The 24,498-nt window shown below is 44.2% G+C and overlaps 2 protein-coding genes across 3 annotated transcripts in view; one reads left to right on the top strand and one right to left on the bottom strand.

The window, feature by feature from the left end:
- Nucleotides 1-1,362: 1,362 nt before the first annotated feature.
- LOC311106531 (centrosomal protein of 72 kDa-like) lies at nucleotides 1,363-7,163 on the top strand. Of its 2 annotated transcripts, XM_084148893.1 has the most exons (12): nucleotides 1,365-1,452; nucleotides 1,712-1,839; nucleotides 2,418-2,610; nucleotides 2,733-2,847; nucleotides 3,187-3,368; nucleotides 3,666-3,875; nucleotides 4,185-4,366; nucleotides 4,593-4,686; nucleotides 4,773-4,951; nucleotides 5,086-5,212; nucleotides 5,597-5,708; nucleotides 6,552-7,163. In XM_084148893.1, the coding sequence occupies exons 1-12, from the start codon at nucleotides 1,380-1,382 to the stop codon at nucleotides 6,613-6,615; spliced, it is 1,659 nt and encodes a 552-aa protein (XP_084005019.1). In that variant the 5' UTR covers nucleotides 1,365-1,379; the 3' UTR covers nucleotides 6,616-7,163. The 2 variants fall into 2 exon arrangements, with proteins under 2 accessions (XP_084005020.1, XP_084005019.1); XM_084148894.1 differs by lacking the exon at nucleotides 1,712-1,839 and having other exon boundaries at nucleotides 1,363-1,452.
- A 5,758-nt stretch (nucleotides 7,164-12,921) lies between these two features.
- LOC311112361 (tubulin polymerization-promoting protein-like) overlaps nucleotides 12,922-24,498 on the bottom strand; it is a 24,219-nt gene continuing 12,642 nt past the window's right edge. Inside the window, exons 4-5 of the mRNA XM_084155447.1 lie at nucleotides 14,401-14,554; nucleotides 12,922-14,017 (exon numbers count right to left, since the gene is read on the bottom strand). Of these exons, the coding sequence (XP_084011573.1) occupies nucleotides 13,679-14,017; nucleotides 14,401-14,554 (493 nt within the window). The 3' untranslated portion in view covers nucleotides 12,922-13,678. The remainder of the gene's footprint in view (nucleotides 14,018-14,400; nucleotides 14,555-24,498) is intronic.

Consider the following 24,498-nt stretch of genomic DNA (forward strand, 5'->3'; position numbering starts at 1 on the left):
CCCGAGGACCGAGTTTAGGAAAACCCTGTGTTACAGTGGTAACTCCCCTGTAGCTCAGTCAGTAGAGCATGGCGCTTGCAATGCCAGGGTTGTGGGTTCGTTTCCCACGGTGGGCCAGTATGAAAATGTATGCACTAACTGTAAGTCGCTCTGGATAAGAGTGTCTGCTAAATGACTAAAATGTAAATGTAACAAGTTAAAATGGTGAGTCCAATTCCTTCAGTTCCAACAGGTACTTGCTAAGCGCCTTCTCAGAGGCCCAGCACCCTACAGCCATGGAGCCCTTCAGGAGCCACTTAAGCAGTCCCACAGTCGCCCCTGGAGAGACAAGGGGAGCCAGAGTCTTGACCCCCACCCTGGGGGCCACCATTTGGGGCAGGCTGAGGGCCACACAACCCAGGGCCCCGACAGCGTTTCCCGCAAACAGAAACACGGTGAGCGAGCAGGAGAGGGCTGACAACACCAGGCAGCGTGACATCAGCATCAACTCGTCCGCTGACAGCCAATCGCAGAACACCGGGAGGAGAACTGAGCCAATAAGGAGGATGTTGGCTGTGTTGCGGTCTTCGCTGAGTCACAGGAAGCCGAAGGAGAGCAGTGGTGGAGCCAGGACCTCGTCAGCCCACTCCAGGACCCCCTGTATAGAGGTCAGGTATGGGCTGATGGAGAAAGGTAGGGTGCAGAGGCCTGAGGAGAGACCAAGCAGGAAGAAACCCACCGCTGGAGCTCTGTGGTCCTACAAGAGAAAGAGGGAGATGAGGGAACAGTCAGATTGAGGAGTGATGAGGGGTGGAGAATGGTTTAATCACTCAAGTGAACACCAATATATCCTAAAATTACCTTGAAGAGCTGATATGCTGTGTTCAGAGCAGAGACTGACAGTGTGATGTTGGAACATGCTGTGATCAACTCTGTCAGAGAGCCTGCCATTGGTCTTGAGGACTGGTAAGAGAGGACTCAAATCCAACGCTACAGTTAGAGAATCACCCTGTTCATTTGATGTGAAGAAATTGAATGGGATTTGTGAAAGAGAAGTTGTAAGATATCTGCAATTAAACTGTGGAATCCCATACCAAAGTTGAGAAAACACTGTTGAAAGTTTGCTAGGATACTTGTCTTGCACCGTAGCAATGTGTACAGTGTTAACATTGTAAACAGCTATGTTTCAGGTTACTAGCCACGTTTATACTCTTGATGTAACCAAAGTCAAGATTGAAACTTTAATATGTGAGCTGAAAAATATCCGTTTTCACTCAATCTTACCTCTGTCTCTGTTCGCTTGTTTGAACACGTGAGGCAAGCAGTACCAGGATGTGGGCGTTCCCAGACGTTAAAGAACTGCGCATGCTCGGCTCGATCTTCCACCAAATTCGAACAATATGGCGGCGCTATTGACAACAATAACAGAGGAGTGGATACGAGAGAAGCTACATCTAAATCACCACTGCCTTGGTAATATCTTTGACACTTGTAGCTTGTAAATTGGCAGCCTAGATATATGATGAGTTTGATTTAAAAAACGTTTTATACTGCCATTAATAGCTTATCAATGCTAACGTTAGCTCGCCAGCTAAACAGTACTTTGCATTTACCTGGCAACAGGTAGCTATCTAGTTATCTAGCGAAAGATGGACAACGTTACAATGGGTCTACAACTACCCAACAACTCTACTCTGCTTGCTGGCTACTAACATTCATGACCACTTTACAGCGGATGTGAGATCACTGAGCCTCCCAGGCTCGTACAAGGAGAAAATCAGACATCTGGGAATCTCACTAAAGAACTTTGTCCGTTTGAAAACCCTGAACCTCTCCTGTAATGCACTAATCTCTGTCGAGGTGAGATGTCTCTCCACAGACAAATGTATACAGTACATGGTGACTGAAGTCTGAATGTGTAGATCTTCTTGCGTCCAAAATGGTACTCTATTCCATATTTTACATTTACATTTTAGTCATTTAGCAGACGCTCTTATCCAGAGCGACTTACAGTTAGTGAGTGCATACAATTATAATAATAATTGTTTTATACTGGCCCCCCATGGGAATCAAACCCACAACCCTGGCGTTGCAAACGCCATGCTCTACCAACTGAGCTACATCCCTGCCGGCCATTCCCTCCTCTACCCTGGACAACGCTGGGCCAATTGTGCGCCGCACCATGGGTCTCCCGGTCGCGGCCGGCTACGACAGAGCCTGGATTCAAACCAGGATCTCTAGTGGCACAGCTAGCACTGCGATGCAGTGCCTTAGACCATTGCGCCACTCGGGAGACTATTATTCCCCATATAGTATGCATTATTTTGACCAGGGCTCTGGGCAAAAGTAGTTCACTATGTAGGGAATAGGGTGCCATTTGGGACACACACTGAATGTGTAAGTCACATTTGTTTCTTTCTATGTTTGTTCATTTATAGGGGGTCCAACACTTGAAGATGCTGGAGAGGCTGAACTTGTACTACAACAGCATTCCCTCCCTTCAGGAGGTCAAAGTGCTCTGCAAGCTGACTGCTCTGAGAGAGCTGGACCTGAGGCTCAACCCTCTGGCTAAAACAGATCCACACTACCGCCTGTACTTGGTGCACGCACTGTCCAACCTTCGCAAGCTTGGTACCTATAGCTACCATATTTTAATCTTGAGTCCGATTGGCTGTCCAATGATATTGCTGTTAGATAGTTCTTCTTACCAATCTGAAATGTGATGTTTGTTTTCTTATTGTTTTTTCCTGCAGATGACTGTCCAGTCAGGGACAGTGAGAGAAGAGTTTCAATCATGCATTTCTCCTCAGACTCTGCGCTCGGACCCCAACAGATGAGCTCCTCAGAGACAGACATCACTGACCAGAGGTACTGTACACTACAGGGTTAGACAGACATCACGGACCAGAGGTACTGTACTCTACACAGTGTTAATACATCAGCTTGCTAATGTAAGGAGGTCTTGTTTGCGCACCAAGGTCTCTTGTCTTCATTCAATATTGATTTGTATTATTATAAAACATCAGGAAAGACATACTTCAGATGTCATTTTTTTTTAACAAGTAAACTGTTCTTTATAAGGCATTGTTTCCAATAGTCTGTACAGTGTAACAACTGTCATATTACAGTGTTATAGATTGTATTATACAATATTCTTCTAATACTGCTATGTTGTGATGTAATAAGTGTTTGATTGGTGTCTTCCAGGAGCAGTAAGCCGAGGTTGGCCTCAGTAAATCGCCTGACCAAGAAGCTCTCTGTCCTGGATGACAACGATGACATAGTGTTGAACCTTGTTGCTAAGAGCAACTGGGACCAAAGTGAACCTCTGTTCCTTACTGGCTCTTTCCACAAGGAACCAGAGTCCCAGAGTCAGATCAAAGATGAGTGTGAGTTTGTTGTTTCATCACAGAATAGTACATTATTTTTTACATTGACAAATGACAGTATGAATTGGTATTGGAGCTTGATGTACACCATGACTGTTAGTGTAAGGAAAGTCCACCAGGGGGAGACAAAAGTGTTCAGATGTTCTTTAGTTTTGCCTAGGAACATGGGGGATTTTGCTCATTTATGGCAAGATTTCAGAGATTTATCCTTAATTGATTTCATTCAGCACTTGATGAATTGCATGTTTAACTAGTTACATTCATTTTGGTCTACCACTAAAATGTGCATATGATCAGCTTGTCATTCCCAGTCCAATGGTCTACGTTTAAGAGAAGGATCTCGAATGAAAGGTTCTTCCTCCTCGTTGAAAACGTCAGAGGGGCCGAGGGTAACCTTTAACCCCTGTGTAGAGAAACACAGCGGGGCTAGCTCTGGACGGGAGGAGCGAGAGAAACTCCCCAAACACCTGAGAGTCACAGCCAAGGGCCACTTCACCCCTCATCCTGGTGAGATCACACTCTGAATATCCTCTCTGAGAAATTTGGTGTCACAGCTGTCACACAAACCATGTGGCATGAATGTCCTACAGTAGAGGCTACTGAGGGGAGGACGGCTCATAATAATGGCTGGAACGGTGCAAATGGAATGGCATCAATCTCATGGAAACCATATGTTTGATTTATTTGATACCATTCCACTTCTTCCGCTCCAGCCATTACCACGAGTCTGTCCTCCCCAATTAAGGTGCCACCAACCTCCTGTGATATCCTAATACAACATTCAGAGTATTTTGCACTGGCTTCATCCTCCTTTAGATCAAGCAGACCAGCCTAAGTCTTCCTTAGTGAAGATCCGCCCCCCCAGTCCACGAAGTCTCTGTCCAAATAGCTCTGATGCCTCCAACCCCATCCTGCACCCTCCCAGACTGTCCTACCATAACACTCAGCAGACAGCAGGGGGCTCCACCTCACCACAGAAACATGCCAAGCAACAGAAGGTGAGACATTTCAGAGAGAACCCACCTATCCGTACCATTCATCCTAGAGAAAACCCACCTATCCCTACCGTACCATTCATTAATCCTAGAGAAAACCCACCTCCCCTACCGTACCATTCATTAATCCTAGAGAAAACCCACCTCCCCTACCGTACCATTCATCCATCCTAGATCTTACTGTTCATTATAACCAGTCATTTGTAATTGTATCAAATCTATCTCCTAGGGAAGCTATAGGAAACCAATGGAGATGCTGCTGAGCCTAGTGGACAAGCACTGGACAGGGGAGAGGCCACTGAACCATGACCACAACTTCCTCTGTGAGTATGAACCCCCCATGTACTGTATAGCTTACCTGCTTAATGGAGAATCTGGGTCTACTAGTATTTATCTGACCTACCTCCAGCTCAGGCAGTCCAGATCCTCTCCATGATGGAACAAGACATCTCCAGTGGAGAAGACGAGGTCAGGACGTTGAGAGGGAACGTTGAAGAGCTGAAGGAGCAGGCAGAGATACGAGACCAAGAACACAGGACAGAGACCCATAGACTAACTACACAGCTGAAAGAAGCACGCATGTCTGTTGTAAGCTTCAGACTGTTCAAAGCAGCATCTTCAATGATATTACCTCATGTTTGAAAATGCATGAGACCCTGACTCCACAAAGAGTTGAGAATGGATGGATGGAATTATGTTCAATGTCTTTTGATTGATTGCAGGACAGCGTGAATGAGCAGCTGAGGATACTATTGGACGATAACATCTCTCTACAGAAACAGATGATCAAATTAGAACAACAATATCTCAACTCTATGATGAAAAGTTCACCTAACACTGAGATATGTGGTGAGTGAAATAAAAGCAGCTTTTTGATATACCTGGTCAGTGGTCACTATACTGGGCAGAATCTGACCGTGACATAGATCACATGTAACCGTGAAGTAGAGCACATGTAAGAGTAATGCAAGATGTTCCACAAATCTGATTTGATTTCAGTCTGTTATATCTGTTGATGTTGCGTGTCAGTGTGCATTTGTATTGCTGCAGCTTTAGCATCATGTGCTAACTGTGGTCCATGTGGATCTGTATTGCTGCTAGCATCATGTGCTAACTAACTGTGATCCATGTGGTTCTGTATTGCTGCTAGCATCATGTGCTAACTGTGGTCCATGTGAATTTCTATTGCTGCTAGCATCATGTGCTAACTAACTGTGGTGTCTTTCTCTCCAGAGAGGCAGGCAGAGGTGGATGAGCTGAGGAGGAAGGTATCAGAGCTGAGGGAGAAGGTCCAGGAGGGGGAGAGAGTCAAGGAGCTGGCAGATATGCTGCAGGATAACCATAGGTAAGCACACACTACACTACACTATGTCCAGTACCACCTGGAGCTAAGATACTACACTATGTCCAGTATCACCTGGAGCTAAGATACTACACTATGTCCAGTACCACCAGGAGCTAAGATACTACACTACACTATGTCCAGTACCACCTGGAGCTAAGACACTACACTACGTCCAGTACCACCTGGAGCTAAGACACTACACTACGTCCAGTACCACCTGGAGCTAAGACACTACACTACGTCCAGTACCACCTGGAGCTAAGCTACTACACTATATCCAGTACCACCTGGAGCTAAGATACTACACTATGTCCAGTACCACCAAGAGCTAAGATACTACACTACACTATGTCCAGTACCACCAAGAGCTAAGATACTACACTACACTATGTCCAGTACCACCAAGAGCTAAGATACTACACTATGTCCAGTACCACCAAGAGCTAAGATACTACACTATGTCCAGTACCACCTGGAGCTAAGATACTACACTATGTCCAGTACCACCAAGAGCTAAGATAATACACTATATCCAGTACCACCTGGAGCTAAGATACTACACTACACTATGTCCAGTACCACCTGGAGCTAAGATACTACACTATGTCCAGTACCACCTGGAGCTAAGAAAAGCATTCAACCACTCTAGGGACAGTAAAAGTCCTTGACACTTGGGATAATACAAATCTTAACACGGTCTGACTAAAAGCAACCTAATGAGATATTCATTATAAGAGATGCCAGATTGTTTATTCTAATATAAAGATAAAAGACTATACCCCAATGGGTGAATAAAGTGCTTGTTAGTGTTTGTGACTAAATGGTGTTGTGTTTGTGCTGCAGGTCACTGGTTGCAACTAATGAGCGTTTGCTGAGAGAACTGGAGGGGACTGGGAGACGGCTCTGAGAGGGAGGGGCAGCTTCACGTCAGAACTACAACAACCAGCAGGCCTACAACTACAACACCAGGGCCATGTTCAGTAGCTAAATGTTATGGAACATTGCAGGTAGAAATGTCATGAGTAGAGCTGATTCCTTATTTTACATGATGTCAGAGAGAAATGTAGAACTAACATTCCTATCTGAACGTTCCACAACATTGTCCTGCTGAATGAGCACCAGCACCAGATTCCTTCATCTTAGCTCTATATATACTGGTGCCAGCATTTACACTGTTCTTTTGACGCTTTGGGATTAATTTTGAGCACGTAAACTTGTCATAATTTTTTTTTAAAACTTCTGTATATCATCATGCTTTTACTGTATCCACTATCCACACCTTTACACTGTTCCTTACTGACTGTATCCACACCTTTACACTGTTCCTTACTGACTGTATCCACACCTTTACACTGTTCCTTACTGACGATCTACTATCCACACCTTTACACACCCTTTACAATCTCAATATTTATGACTCTAGACATGTTTAAATGATAAAGTATTTATTGTGTTAAAGGTGTTTCTGCCTTTGTGTTGTTTACGGAAACTGAAGTGGGGAAAGAGCTTCTTCACTAAACACAATGCTGCTTGGGGTCAGTTCTAGCAAGTAAGGCCTGTCTCGGTAGAACATATTTTGGGGATAATGTATTATTATGACATATGAGGAGAGAACAGGCATGGTGTGCGTCCCAAATGGAACCTATGTAGTTGGAATGAAACCTTTTCCTGAGTCAGTGGCTAGATGAGGCCTCCCCCAGCCAGATCTGTATGTAGCCTGGTTCTGAGGTCAGTTCTCTTCTCTCCATCTGCTTATCACGGCCGTGGTGGAATGGATGCGTCTAGATTACAGCTGCACCGTGGCCTTATTTCTGCCTCAGGGTTCAAGAGATGCCTACACACACACTCTTACACTTAAACCAGATCAGTATGAATGTAGCTTGTCAGTCACACTGGCATGGGGATCTGAATTGTGGTTAGTGTGTCCTTTATGGTCCTGAACTTCTGGCAAGGAAAAAACGAATAATAATATAAAATGTAAGTTAGGATTCCGTCCAGACGGGAGGTAATAACAGACAACTGATCCTCTCAATAAGTAATCAGACCAGTAGAGGAGACAACTGATCCCCTTAATAAGTAATCAGACCAGTAGAGGAGACAACTGATCCTCTCAATAAGTAATCAGACCAGTAGAGGAGACAACTGATCCCCTTAATAAGTAATCAGACCAGTAGAGGAGACAACTGATCCCCTCAATAAGTAATCAGATCAGTAGAGGAGACAACTGATCCCCTCAATAAGTAATCAGACCAGTAGAGTAAATTAGAAACACACCTATGATTCTCTGGGATGGGGAGTTTTTATTTTCAATAATGCTACAAATCATGAACACACAGGTCTCGAGAACAAGAACCAAAACACAAAGCATGCACCAGGAACCAATAATAGTACATTAACAAGTTATTTTAGGAAAAATAAGACAGTATTGCTCCTCCACACGAAAGGTGCACAGTATTTGGCATTAAGCACACAACACAAATCATACTAAAGCGACTACGATTCCACTAGTTAACGGGTATTGGTTTGATCTCAATCAATGCGTGAGTCTTATTGGTCAGCAGAGGCTACATACAGTAAGGTAGGGTGGCCAGTATGAAAGGAAGAGGACGTCATCATTATGCTGGAAAAATAAATGTCCTACAAAAGCCTTCTTCTTTGCCCATCCCCTTTACCCCCATACAGTATTTCCATCAAATATTACAGTACTATATTACCCTGCTTTTGTATTCTGTTGAATGTGTGCCATAGAAATTGTCAGAATAACAGTGTTTCAACTAAAAGGTTTTCTAAAACTTCTTCAAAGACAAGAGTTCAAGGGTCACAAGCAATACTGATGGAGTCACTAGTCATATGTACCTAACTGTAGTAGCTATGGCATATCAGTCTTTTTCATTTAGAACGTAAACGTTCTAGTTTGATATGCATCGATTTGACACAATTCAAATTGCTGGCATTGATTTTGTAGCCTGGTGGAACCAGCCTGATAGCTGGTTTACCATTCTATTTCATGGTTCTATTTCATAGTGAATGCAGCGATCAGGCTGGTTCCACCAAGCTATTGATTTTATATAATCTATGGTTAATAATACTGTTGGAAGTTTTGTTCAATGATAATATCACCTGATAATGTCACCCAACTCCTTGGCCACAAATGTCCCTTTGATAAATTCTTGACATGTTAGTCAATACCATAGTCGTTTATAGGATCTCTATGGTCTCTGTACACTCACAATTTAACCACAACTTGGTCCTCTCAAAATTAAGTAGTTTTGTTTTAATTCCATTGGTCTGACTACTCTACCAGAACATAGGAGCAGAGCAAGTCACTAAAACTGAGTCACTAACACAGCAGTTCAAATGAGACATCTGAAATATGTTGTCTATGTTTCCTATTGTTAATGGTAACTTCCAAATCAAACGTAGTATCATTCCACTACATCATGCATAAGATACAGCAATAGACAGAAAAACATAAATGCAGTCAGTGTCTTAAATTAAGCCATGCGGCCACGTTTAGAAATATACACACTCTTACCACCAATATATTAGAACTATATAAATCTGACGGCATAGCAATATCATATCAGTTAAATATTGAACAATACAAACCTGAACACCCCAGCTCACCTCTTAGTTGCAGAGGTCAAGCTAATACAACCAACATAGTGTGAACGAACTGTGGAGCGTTAGCAAAACGGTGTGTGTGATTTAGATTAATGATTAGAGATAATAATTTTAGGGTCATGGACCTATTATCTTATTTAATATGTTGGGTGTAAATAATTGATGAGGGTTTCAGAATGAACAAGATAAGACGTGGCCTTAGGATATCAAATCATTCTGAGCATCATTCTTCTCCTTGTGTTGTAAATACATAAGGTACAGTACCGATATAACGTCACAGAACATTAATAAAAGCAAGATGCACAAGAAAGGGAAGTTGACTCATAGATAACAAACTTGATATCTGACAGTAGAATGAACTAAAATTAAATGTTATTATCATTCATATGATATACACTACTGGTCAAAAGTTTGGACACACTTACTCATTCAAGGGTTTTTTCATTATTTTTACTATTTTTACGTTGAAGAATAATAGTGAAGACATCAAAACTATTAAATAACACTTATGGAATCATGCAGTAACCACAAAAGTGTTAAACAAATCAAAATATATTTTATATTTGAGATTCTTCAAATAGCCACCCTTTGCCTTGATGACAGTTTTGCACACTCTTGGCATTCTCTCAACCAGCTTCATGAGGTAGTCACCTGGAATGAATTTCAATTAACAGGTGTGCCTTCTTAAAAGTTAATTTGTGGAATTTATTTCCTTCTTAATGCGTTTGAGCCAATCAGTTGTGTTGTGACAAAGTAGGGGGGGTATACAGAAGACAGCCCTATTTGGTAAAAGACCAAGTCCATATTATGGCAAGAACAACTCAAATAAGAAAAGATAAATGACAGTCCATCATTACTTTAAGACATGTCAATCTGGAAAGTTTCAAGAACTTTGAACGTTTCTTCAAGTGCAGTCGCAAAAACCATCAAGTGCTATGATGAAACTGGCTCTCATGAGGACCGCCACAGGAATGGTTCACAGAGTTCAAGTAACAGACACATCTCAACATCAACTGTTCAGAGGGGACTGTGTGAATCAGGCCTTCGTGGTCGAATTGCTGCAAAGAAACCACTACTAAAGGACACCAATAAGAAGAAGAGACCTGTTGGGCCAAGAAATACAAACAATGGACATTAGACCGGTGGAAATGTGTCCTTTGGTCTGGAGTCCAAATTGGAGATTTTTGGTTCCAACCGCCGTGTCTTTGTGAGACGTGGTATGGGTGAACGGACGATCTCCGCATGTGTAGTTCCCACCGTAAAGCATGGAGGAGGAGGTGTTATTGTGTGGGGGTGCTTTGCTGGTGACACTGTCTGTGATTTATTTAGAATTCAAGGCACACTTAACCAGCATAGCTACCACAGCATTCTGCAGCGATATGCCAATCCCATCTGGTTTGGGCTTAGTGGGACTATCATTTGTTTTTCAACAGGACAATGACCCAACACACTTCCAAGCTGTGTAAGGGCTATTTTAACAAGAAGGAGAGTGATGGAGTGCTGCATCAGATGACCTGGCTTCCACAATCCCCTGACGTCAACCCAATTGAGATGGTTTGGGATGAGTCGGACGGCAGAGTGAAAGAAAAGCAGCCAACAAGTGCTCAGAATATGTGGGAACTCCTTCAAAGACTGTTGGAAAAGCATTCCAGGTGAAGCTGGTTAAGAGAATGCCAAGAGTGTGCAAAGGTATTATCAAGGCAAAGGGTGGCTATTTGAAGAATATCAAATATATTTTGATTTGTTTAACACTTTTTTGGTTACTATATTTACATTTACATTTTAGTCATTTAGCAGACGCTCTTATCCAGAGCTGCATTATTCCATAAGTGTTATTTCATAGTTTTGATGTCTTCACTATTATTCTACAATGTAAAAAATAGTAAAAATAAAGAAAAACTCTTGAATGAGCAGGTGTGTCCAAACTTTTGACTGGTACTGTACGTATCTAAAGACAAGAAGACACAGAACTTCTACAGTGGGGAAAAAAAGTATTTAGTCAGCCACCAATTGTGCAAGTTCTCCCACTTAAAAAGATGAGAGAGGCCTGTAATTTTCATCATAGGTACACGTCAACTATGACAGACAAAATGAGAAAAAAAAATCCAGAAAATCACATTGTAGGATTTTTAATGAATTTATTTGCAAATTATGGTGGAAAATAAGTATTTGGTCACCTACAAACAAGCAAGATTTCTGGCTCTCACAGACCTGTAACTTCTTCTTTAAGAGGCTCCTCTGTCCTCCACTCGTTACCTGTATTAATGGCACCTGTTTGAACTTGTTATCAGTATAAAAGACACCTGTCCACAACCTCAAACAGTCACACTCCAAACTCCACTATGGCCAAGACCAAAGAGCTGTCAAAGGACACCAGAAACAAAATTGTAGACCTGCACCAGGCTGGGAAGACTGAATCTGCAATAGGTAAGCAGCTTGGTTTGAAGAAATCAACTGTGGGAGCAATTATTAGGAAATGGAAGACATACAAGACCACTGATAATCTCCCTCGATCTGGGGCTCTACGCAAGATCTCACCCTGTGGGGTCAAAATGATCACAAGAACGGTGAGCAAAAATCCCAGAACCACACGGGGGGACCTAGTGAATGACCTGCAGAGAGCTGGGACCAAAGTAACAAAGCCTACCATCAGTAACACACTACGCTGCCAGGGACTCAAATCCTGCAGTGCCAGACGTGTCCCCCTGCTTAAGCCAGTACATGTCCAGGCCCGTCTGAAGTTTGCTAGAGTGCATTTGGATGATCCAGAAGAGGATTGGGAGAATGTCAGATGAAACCAAAATATAACTTTTTGGTAAAAACTCAACTCGTCGTGTTTGGAGGACAAAGAATGCTGAGTTGCATCCAAAGAACACCATACCTACTGTGAAGCATGGGGGTGGAAACATCATGCTTTGGGGCTGTTTTTCTGCAAAGGGACCAGGACGACTGATCTGTGTAAAGGAAAGAATGAATGGGGCCATGTATCATGAGATTTTGAGTGAAAACCTCCTTCCATCAGCAAGGGCATTGAAGATGAAACGTGGCTGGGTCTTTCAGCATGACAATGATCCCAAACACACCGCCCGGGCAACGAAGGAGTGGCTTCGTAAGAAGCATTTCAAGGTCCTGGAGTGGCCTAGCCAGTCTCCAGATCTCAACCCCATAGAAAATCTTTGGCGGGAGTTGAAAGTCCGTATTGCCCAGCGACAGCCCCAAAACATCACTGCTCTAGAGGAGATCTGCATGGAGGAATGGGCCAAAATACCAGCAACAGTGTGTGAAAACCTTGTGAAGACTTACAGAAAACGTTTGACCTGTGTCATTGATAACAAAGGGTATATAACAAAGTATTGAGAAACTTTTGTTATTGACCAAATACTTATTTTCCACCATCATTTGCAAATAAATTCATTAAAAATCCTACAATGTGATTTTCTGGAATTTTTTTTCTCATTTTGTCTGTCATAGTTGACGTGTACCTATGATGAAAATTACAGGCCTCTCTCATATTTTTAAGTGGGAGAACTTGCACAATTGGTGGCTGACTAAATACTTTTTTTCCCCACTGTACATATCCTGTTCAAGGTTGAGTTATTTTAAGAACAACTGAACGGCAAACTATGTAGTCATCAATATGTGTAAACTATGATGAACTATAAAGGAGAACAGACAGACAGCTAGACAGTAAATGAAGACTCATACAGCAGACTTCATTGACCAGAGGAAAGGCAGATCGTTGATATTGAAGATGGTATGATCAATCTAACAAACTATCAGTATATCTACTTCACCAATTTACGCCAATAAACATTAAATCTAACTATAAAAAAAGTATGAAATTAAGGATGCATTTCTTCAACTAAATATAGCAAAAGAAGCTATAGCCTTTCCATAGCAAAGTGCAATTTTGTTAAACAATTTGGCGAACCCTTTCTTCCCTCTTCTCTTAGTTATTCTTGGCATCGTGTTATTCATAGTGCTTATAATAAATATGTTAAGGCCCTATCACAGTAAAGAGGTTTCAAAAATACAGAGCAAAGCAGTTGGTTTCCCTTGTTGGTTGGTGGGTTCATTTTAACGTTTGGCAGTAACTTGCTATCTGTTTGGAATGTACCAGCTGCTGATAGCTATGTAAAAATAGATGTAAACAGTTTTCCAGTTCTCACACACCACAGAAAGAGAGGAACTCAAAACATCCCACGCGCAAAATGAAAACACAAGATGGCTGGGAAAATATGAAATCCTATATTTTTGTTGTGCTTTCATGGAGTTCTTTCTTTAGAAAAGTATTATCCTAGTAGTTGGTCTTAGGTTTCTGTTTGTTTGTTTCTTTCCTACTGTCCTCACACTTGTTTGGCTCCAGGGGGCCCTCCTCCAGGGGGCCTGGCTCCAGGGGGCTCTCCTCCAGGGGGCCTGGCTCCAGGTGGCCCTCCTCCAGGGGACCTGGCTCCAGGGGGCCCGGCTCCAGGGGGCCCGGCTCCAGGGGGCCCGGCGGGCTTGGTGACTTTCTTCTCATATGACCCATGGTGTTTGTATCCTGCGACATACCCGGATGTGTCCACCATGTCCACGCGACCTGCCTTCCCCTTCCCACGGCCACTCCCGTCAAAGCGCTCCCTGTGTGACCCAGTGAACTTGGTGGTGTCCGTCAGACGAGACACGGTCGGAGAAGCCACCGCTCTCTGTGGACAGAAAGAAAGTCACATAAAGAAAGGTCATGCACGATAATGATTTGAGTTTGTTCTGAGAATGCGTCCCAAATGGCACCCTGTGGGCCCTGGTCAAAAGTAGTGCACTATAAAGGGATTAGAGTGCCATTTGGGATGCATCCCTGAGTCATACCCAGCAGTTGTTTCTATATACACATCACAGTGGCCACTAGCATCCTATCCAGGGGATGTACTGGTACTGGTGCCTCAAGCTGCATCACGCTACAGAATGGGCCCTATGGGCCGTTCTGGCTCGGACAAACTCATATTGGTCTGTAGCATATCTATATACTGTATTAATTCCTATCTAAAGTCAGTACTATTGGGTGTCATTTCCTGCTGCTTTGGGACCTTACCGTGACTCCTTTAATGACAGGTTTTTTCCCCTCAATCATCCTAAAGACCTCCCCCTCCGCCTCCTCTCCCGTTTTCTCCTTGAATCTCTTTCTGGCCAGCTCTCCCACCGCTGCCTTGAACTCGTCAAACGTGATGGTGCGACAGGATTTCTTCCTGAAATGTAAAACAACCAACCAGCCACTTAGAAATGCCAAAGTACAGATGTCACAGAGTGAAGAGTCTGTGGAATTCAGTGAGAGAATTCTGCTGCTGTTGACATTGACCTCTGTCTTCGTGTCACATCATAAATATGATGACACCCTTTTCCCTATATAGTGCCCTGATCAAAAGTAGTGCACTATAAAGGGTATAGGGTGCCACTCGAGACATGATTTGGCTTGTCATTTGAATGCCCCTCATCACAGTTTGAGAGCTTCAAAGGAGAATGATGGCCCTGCTGTGTAATGGTGTGTTCTACAGATAAACACAGGGAGAAGCGTCTTCGGCACTACCTTGACAGAGACAGACGATGTGTTTATGTGTGAAAGTGAACTTCTCTGCGACAAGGGTTTTTAGATTTTCTGGTGTTCCATGTTCTGCTTTCTACTAGGGCTATGTCCCAAATGGCACCCTATTCCCTATATGGTGCACTACTTTCGACCAGGGTCCATTTGGGATACATAGTAGTCATCAACATGATGTCAGGTGTTATTATAGCTCAACCAATCACATCCACCCCACCGAGGGGCCATGCGTACGGCTGTTTAATATGACTATACACCATTCTGCTTCTCCGTTCAGACGTCGTCGTGCATAGTAACACAAACACAAACAACCATTGCTGTGGTGATCAATCTGCTAAACAAAAGCCTATAAAGCCAAACAGTCTCCCCGGGTAACCTGCTGTCATAGCAACAAGCTACAGTAAACAGGCCTGTTTGAGGTTTATTATTAATTTGACTCCTTCAGTGACAGATTTTTGTTTGGGCCATCCGTCAGTGTTGAACAGTTCAGAGCTCCATTCCTCCATGCCTGTTCCATGCTGTCTAATGTCAGATGGGACATAGGACTTCCAGCTGGCACGTCTGAGGAGAGGAGGAGGACAGCTCTGTGTCTTCTGGAAACCCATTAAATGACCCTTTCAGGAGCGTTTATCGGGATCACAAATATCTAACAGTTTGTACCAAGCGTAGGAGTGCTGATTTAGGATCGGTTTTGCCTTTTAGATCACGATAAATAAGGACAGGGGGGACCTACACTGAGAAGCTTGACACATACAGCCCTGGATCTGTGGTGGAGGCTGGTTGGGACATATCATTCAATTGACAATGAGTGGCTAGCCGATTGGTAAGCCTTTCGGTTCTAGACTGCGGCTATCGTTTTTAATCCATGTTAAAGATGGGATGGGACTGAATTTTTTACTTTCTTATGTTTTTACTGAAAAAATAAAATGTGAAAATAAAATATCTCACCACAGTAGGGTTGGGGTAGGCAGTAGACACCATAGTGCTGAACTACAGCTAGTCCAGCCTGGTCTCATAGACTAGACGTAACATAGTAAATGTAAATCCGGGACCCTCAAATTCGTTTGGTATGGTTACATAAGACAGATGATTATTTAAGGCAAAAATGAAAGTAGGGTGGTTGGTTGGGGTAGATGGGTGGGTGTATAACGTGAACGTCTAGTAACCCAAAGGTTGCGAGTTCAAATCTCATCACGAACAACTTTAGCATTTTAGCTAATTAACAACTTTTCAACTACTTACTACTTTTTTGCTACTTTTCAACTACTTAGTATGTTAGCTAACTCTTCCCCTAACCCTAACCTTAACCCTTTATCCTAACTCCTAAACTTAACCCTAACATTAACCCTAACCCCTAGCCTAGCTAACGTTAGCCAGCTAGCTAATGTTAGCCACCTATCTAGAATTCGTAGCATATCATACGTTTCGAAAATTGTGAATTCTGTAACATATTGTACATTTTGCAAATTCGTAACATATAATACGAATTGTAATTCGTAACATACTGTGGACACCCCTTCAAATGAGTGGATTTGGATATTTCAGCCACACCCATTGCTGACAGGTGTATAAAATCAAGCACACAGCCATGCAATCTCCATAGACAAACATTGGCAGTAGAATGGCCCGTACTGAAGAGCTCAGTGACTTTCACTGTGGCACCGCCTGCTAGAACTGCCCCGGTCAACTGTAAGCGCTGTTATTGTGAAGTGGAAACGTCTAGGAGAAACAACGGCTCAGCTGCGAAGTGGTAGGCCACATAAGCTAACACAACGGGACCGCCAAGTGCTGAAGTGCGTAGAGCGTAAAAATCATCTGTCTTCGGTTGCAACACTCACTAATGAGTTCCAAACTGCCTCTGGAAGCAACGTCAGCACAATAACTGTTCGTCGGGCGCTTCATGAAATGGGTTTCCATGGCGGAGCAGCTGCACACAAGCCTAAGATCACCATGCGCAATGCCAAGCGTCGGCTGGAGTGGTGTAAAGCTTCACCATCTGACAGTCCGACGGACAAATCTGGGTTTGGCGGATGCCAGGAGAACACTACCTGCCCCAATGCATAGTGCCAACTGTAAAGTTTGGTGGAGGAGGGATAATGGTCTGGGCTGTTTTTCATGGTTCGGGCTAGGCCCCTTAGTTACAGTGAATGGAAATCTTAATGCTACAGCATACAATTACATTCTAGACGATTCTGTGCTTCCAACTTTGTGGCAACAGTTTGGGGAAGGCCCTTTCCTGTTTCAGCATGACAATGCCCCCTAGCACAAAGCGAGGTCCATACAGAAATGGTTTGTCGAGATCGGCGTGGAAGAACTTGACTGGCCTACACAGAGCCCTGACCTCAACCCCATCCAACACCTTTGGGATGAATTGGAACGACGACTGTGAGCCAGGCCTAATCGCCCAACATCAGTGCCCGACCTCACTAATGCACTTGTGGCTGAATGGAAGCAAGTCCCCGCAGCAATGTTCCAACATCTAGTGGAAAGCCTTCCCAGAAGAGTGGAGGCCATTATAGCAGCAATGGGGGGACCAACTCCATATTAATGCCCATGATTTTAGAATGAGATGTTCGATGAGCAGGTGTCCACATACTTTTGGTCATGTACTGTAGTGTATCATATGAAATGGGTGATGGACATCCACAAATAATAAATACCATACGAAATGTAACATATCATACTAAATGGAGTGTCTCGGCTTTACGTACAGAATAAAACGAAATGCTCCTGGTTGGCTAGTCAGTGAGAGGGGAGGATCATCACTGGCATGAAATGGCATGACAATAGAGCCTCATTACATAGTCTATATCATGGCACAGAAACCCAGTGGTACAGTAGACGATCTCCACCCTGAATAAATGTGGATTTACTCAGCCATATAGTCATCAGACAGTGGCCATAAAGCCATTGAATTGTTTATGTGAGCTCTGACTCTCTGATTAAAAGAAAGGCTCTATCTGCATCATCTCTGGCACGATGGCACGCACGCCTCCCCAGCTCAGCTCTGCTCATGCCTCAAGTCAGAAACAGCTTAAAACACATCCCTTCCCCCACAAAACTCTTCTCTCTCTCACTCTCTCTCTCTCTCTATATATATATATATATATACAGTGGGGGAAAAAGTATTTAGTCAGCCACCAATTGTGCAAGTTCTCCCACTTAAAAAGATGACAGAGGCCTGTAATTTTCATCATAGGTACACGTCAACTATGACAGACAAATTGAGGATAAATAAATCCAGAAAATCACATTGTAGGATTTTTAATGAATTTATTTGCAAATTATGGTGGAAAATAAGTATTTGGTCACCTACAAACAAGCAAGATTTCTGGCTCTCACAGACCTTTAACTTCTTCTTTAAGAGGCTCCTCTGTCCTCCACTCGTTACCTGTATTAATGGCACCTGTTTGAACTTGTTATCAGTATAAAAGACACCTGTCCACAACCTCAAACAGTCACACTCCAAACTCCACTATGGGCCAGACCAAAGAGCTGTCAAAGGACACTAGAAACAAAATTGTAGACCTGCACCAGGCTGGGAAGACTGAATCTGCAATAGGTAAGCAGCTTGGTTTGAAGAAATCAACTGTGGGAGCAATTATTAGGAAATGGAAGACATACAAGACCACTGATAATCTCCCTCGATCTGGGGCTCCACGCAAGATCTCACCCCGTGGGGTCAAAATGATCACAAAAATCCCAGAACCACACGGGGGGACCTAGTGAATGACCTGCAGAGAGCTGGGACCAAAGTAACAAAGCCTACCATCAGTAACACACTACGCCGCCAGAGACTCAAATCCTGCAGTGCCAGACGTGTCCCCCTGCTTAAGCCAGTACATGTCCAGGCCCGTCTGAAGTTTGCTAGAGTGCATTTGGATGATCCAGAAGAGGATTGGGAGAATGTCATATGGTCAGATGAAACCAAAATAGAACTTTTTGGTAAAAACTCAACTCGTCGTGTTTGGAGGACAAAGAATGCTGAGTTGCATCCAAAGAACACCATACCTACTGTGAAGCATGGGGGTGGAAACATCATGCTTTGGGGCTGTTTTTCTGCAAAGGGACCAGGACGACTGATCCGTGTAAAGGAAAGAATGAATGGGGCCATGTATCGTGAGATTTTGAGTGAAAACCTCCTTCCATCAGCAAGGGCATTGAAGATGAAACGTGGCTGGGTCTTTCAGCATGACAATGATCCCAAACACACCGCCCAGGCAACGAAGGAGTGGCTTCGTAAGAAGCATTTCAAGGTCCTGGAGTGGCCTAGCCAGTCTCCAGATCTCAACCCCATAGAAAATCTTTGGAGGGAGTTGAATGTCCGTGTTGCCCAGCGACAGCCCCAAAACATCACTGCTCTAGAGGAGATCTGCATGGTGGAATGGGCCAAAATACCAGCAACAGTGTGTGAAAACCTTGTGAAGACTTAAAGAAAACGTTTGACCTGTGTCATTGCCAACAAAGGGTATATAACAAAGTATTGAGAAACTTTTGTTATTGACCAAATACTTATTTTCCACCATAATTTGCAAATAAATTCATTAAAAATCCTACAATGTGATTTTCTGGAGAAAAAAAATCTCATTTTGTCTGTCATAGTTGACGTGTACCTGTGATGAAAATTACTGGCCTCTCTCATCTTTTTAAGTGGGAGAACTTGCACAATTGGTGGCTGACTAAATACATTTTTTCCCCACTGTATATATATATATACACCCCCATGCCTTTCAAAGCATCTTAACCATTCAATACCCAACAAAGAACATACGAACACAGAACCCCACAACAAACACTGTTCAGTCAGGTGAGGTCATTGCATACTATTATAAATGACCTCGACTGTGTGGCAGTAGAGGATGATGACTACATCATACATCTGGGGAAACAGCAGAGTGAACAAACCTGCCCCCGGACTGTTACTGAGGGCAACAACCCCCCACAACATGACTGTTACTGAGGGCAACAACCCCCCACAACATGACTGATACTGAGGACAACAACCCCCCACAACATGACTGTTACTGAGGGCAACAACCCCCCACAACATGACTGTTACTGAGGGCAACAACCCCCCACAACATGACTGTTACTGAGGGCAACAACACCCCACAGCATGACTGTTACTGAGGGCAACAACCCCCCACAACATGACTGCTACTGAGGACAACAACCCCCCACAACATGACTGTTACTGAGGGCAACAACCCCCCACAACATGACTGTTACTGAGGGCAACAACCCCCCACAACATGACTGTTACTGAGGGTAACAACCCCCCACAACATGACTGTTACTGAGGGTAACAACCCCCCACAACATGACTGTAACTGAGGGCAGCAACCTTCCACAACATGACTGTTACTGAGGGCAGCAACCCTCCACAACATGACTGTTACTGAGGGTAACAACCCCCCACAACATGACTGTTACTGAGGGCAACAACCCCCCACAATATGACTGTTACTTAGGGCAACAACCCTCCACAACATGACTGTTACTGAGGGCAACAACCCCCCACAACATGACTGTTACTGAGGGCAACAACCCCCCACAACATGACAGTTACTGAGGGCAACAACCCCCCACAACATGACTGTTACTGAGTGGCAACAACCCCCCACAACATGACTGTTACTGAGGGCAAAAATACCCCACAACATGACTGTTACTGAGGGCAGCAACCCTCCACAACATGACTGTACTGAGGGCAACAACCCCCCACAACATGACTGTTGCTGAGGGCAACAACCCCCCACAACATGACTGTTACTGAGGGCAACAACACCCCACAACATGACTGTTACTGAGGGGCAACAACCCCCCACAACATGACTGTTACTGAGGGCAACAACACCCCACAACATGACTGTTACTGAGGGTAACAACCCCCCACAACATGACTGTTACTGAGGGCAACAACCCCCCACAACATGACTGTTACTGAGGGCAACAACCCCCCACAACATGACTGTTACTGAGGGTAACAACCCCCCACAACATGACTGTTACTGAGGGCAGCAACCCTCCACAACATGACTGTACTGAGGGCAACAACCCCCCACAACATGACTGTTACTGAGGGTAACAACCCACCACAACATGACTGTTACTGAGGGCAACAACACCCCACAACATGACTGTTACTGAGGGCAACAACCCCCCACAACATGACTGTTACTGAGGGCAACAACACCCCACAACATGACTGTTACTGAGGGTAACAACCCCCCACAACATGACTGTTACTGAGGGCAACAACCCCCCACAACATTACTGTTACTGAGGGCAACAACCCCCCACAACATGACTGTTACTGAGGGTAACAACCCCCCACAACATGACTGTTACTGAGGGTAACAACCCTCCACAAAATGACTGTTACTGAGGGTAACAACCCCCCACAACACGACTGTTACTGAGGGTAACAACCCACCACAACATGACTGTTACTGAGGGCAACAACCCCCCACAACATGACTGTTACTTAGGGCAACAACCCTCCACAACATGACTGTTACTGAGGGCAACAACCCCCCACAACATGACTGTTACTGAGGGCAACAACCCCCCACAACATGACTGTTACTGAGGGTAACAACCCCCCACAACATGGCTGTAACTGAGGGCAACAACCCCCCACAACATGGCTGTAACTGAGAGCAACAACACCCCACAACATGACTGTTACTGAGGGCAGCAACCCTCCACAACATGACTGTTACTGAGGGCAACAACCCCCCACAACATGACTGTTACTGAGGGCAGCAACCCTCCACAACATGACTGTTACTGAGGGCAACAACCCCCCACAACATGACTGTTACTGAGGGCAACAACTCCCACAACATGACTGTTACTGAGGGTAACAACCCCCCACAACATAACTGTTACTGAGGGCAGCAACACCCCACAACATGACTGTTACTGAGGGTAACAACCCTCCACAACATGACTGTTACTGAGGGTAACAACCCCCCCACAACATGACTGTTACTGAGGGTAACAACACACCACAACATAACTGTTACTGAGGGTAACAACCCCCCACAACATGACTGTTACTGAGGGTAACAACCCCCCACAACATGACTGTTACTGAGGGTAACAATACCCCACAACATGACTGTTACTGAGGGCAGCAACACCCCACAACATGACTGTTACTGAGGGTAACAACCCTCCACAACATGACTGTTTCTGAGGGCAACAACCCACCACAACATGACTGTTATTGAGAGCAACAACCCCCCACAACATGACTGTTACTGAGGGTAACAGCCCCCAACAACATGACTGTTACTGAGGGTAACAACCCACCACAACATGACTGTTACTGAGGGTAACAACCCCCCACAACATGACTGTTACTGAGGGCAACAACCCCACACAACATGACTCTTACTGAGGGCAACAACCCACCACAACATGACTGTTACTGAGAGCAACAACCCCCCACAACATGACTGTTACTGAGGGTAACAGCCCCCAACAACATGACTGTTACTGAGGGTAACAACCCACCACAACATGACTGTTACTGAGGGTAACAACCCCACAGAACATGACTGTTACTGCGGGCAACAACCCCCCACAACATGACTGTTACTGAGGGGCAACAACCCCCCACAACATGACTGTTACTGAGGGCAACAACCCCCCACATCATGACTGTTACTGAGGGTAACAACCCTCCACAACATTACTGTTACTGAGGGTAACAACCCACCACAACATTACTGTTACTGAGGGCAACAACCCCCCCAACATGACTGTTACTGAGGGTAACAACCCACCACAACATGACTGTTACTGAGGGTAACAACCCACCATAACATGACTGTTACTGAGGGCAACAACCCCCCACAACATGACTGTTACTGAGGGCAACAACCCCCCACAACATGACTGTTACTGAGGGCAACAACACCCCACAACATGACTGTTACTGAGGGGCAACAACCCCCCACAACATGACTGTTACTGAGGACAACAACCCCCCACAACATGACTGTTACTGAGGGCAACAACACCCCACAACATGACTGTTACTGAGGGCAACAACCCCCCACAACATGACTGTTACTGAGGGTAACAACCCCCCACAACATGACTGTTACTGAGGGCAACAACCCCCACAACATGACTGTTACTGAGGGCAACAACCCTCCACAACATGACTGTTATTGAGGGTAACAACCCCCCACAACATGACTGTTACTGAGGGCAACAACCCCCCACAACATGACTGTTACTGAGGGCAACAACCCCCCACAGGATGAAATAGCATGGGGAGAGCTGATGGAATATAACCATAGTAACAGAATGAGTAGAAGGGATTGAAACCTCCCGACCTGAATGGGAGTTCCTGTTCTATTCATTCTAATTCTATGAATGTTACTGCATGTGGATCTGGATTCTATAATATATCTTTCAGATAGAATGTCAGTATATTCTTAGGACCCTGTGTTGCTGAAAGTTTAATGTTGCTTGTTAGGTTTTCCCATTCAACTGTTGGGAGCCTATATAGAGTGAGACTTTCTTTCCTTTTATACAGCATATTCATAGAAAACAGTATTTCATATGGTATTCCATTCCAAATTATGGAATACCATATGAAATACTGTTTTCTATTAATATGCTGTATAAAAGGAAAGAAAGTCCCATGAATATAATATAGAAATGTAGGATAGTATCCTATGGATACAGAACCTACCTATGAATGTCATATCTATCTGTCCCAATGCTGCTAATTTTATATCAATAAACACTGACATGTCATATTGGCGTGAAGCAGTTGTTAGTATGTGTAATTCAAATTCCAAGTCCATCTATCAGCAAATTGTAATTGAGCTTGATCTAGATACTGGCATCCTTTTTCCCATTTGAAAACAGTCCCAGGTCAAACCATCCATGCTACTAGCTCTCTGTATCTGTCTGCTTTACATAACTATTACACTGCTCAAAAAAATAAAGGGAACACTAAAATAACACATCCTAGATCTGAATGAATGAAATAATCTTATTAAATACTATTTTCTTTACATAGCTGAATGTGCTGACAACAAAATCCCACAAAAATGATCAATGGAAATCAAATTTATCAACCCATGGAGGTCTGGATTTGGAGTCACCCTCAAAATTAAAGTGGAAAACCACACTACAGGCTGATCCAACTTTGATGTAATGTCCTTAAAACAAGTCAAAATGAGGCTCAGTAGTGTGTGTGGCCTCCACGTGCCTGTATGACCTCCCTACAACGCCTGGGCATGCTCCTGATGAGGTGGCGGATGGTCTCCTGAGGGATCTCCTCCCAGACCTGGACTAAAGCATCCGCCAACTCCTGGACAGTCTGTGGTGCAACGTGGCGTTGGTGGATGGAGCGAGACATGATGTCCCAGATGTGCTCAATTGGATTCAGGTCTGGGGAACGGGCGGGCCAGTCCATAGCATCAATGCCTTCCTCTTGCAGGAACTGCTGACACACTCCAGCCACATGAGGTCTAGCATTGTCTTGCATTAGGAGGAACCCAGGGCCAACTGCACCAGCATATGGTCTCACAAGGGGTCTGAGGATCTCATCTCGGTACCTAA

Source organism: Coregonus lavaretus (genome assembly GCF_964263955.1).
Source record: "Coregonus lavaretus genome assembly, chromosome: 3".
NCBI lineage: Eukaryota > Metazoa > Chordata > Actinopteri > Salmoniformes > Salmonidae > Coregonus > Coregonus lavaretus.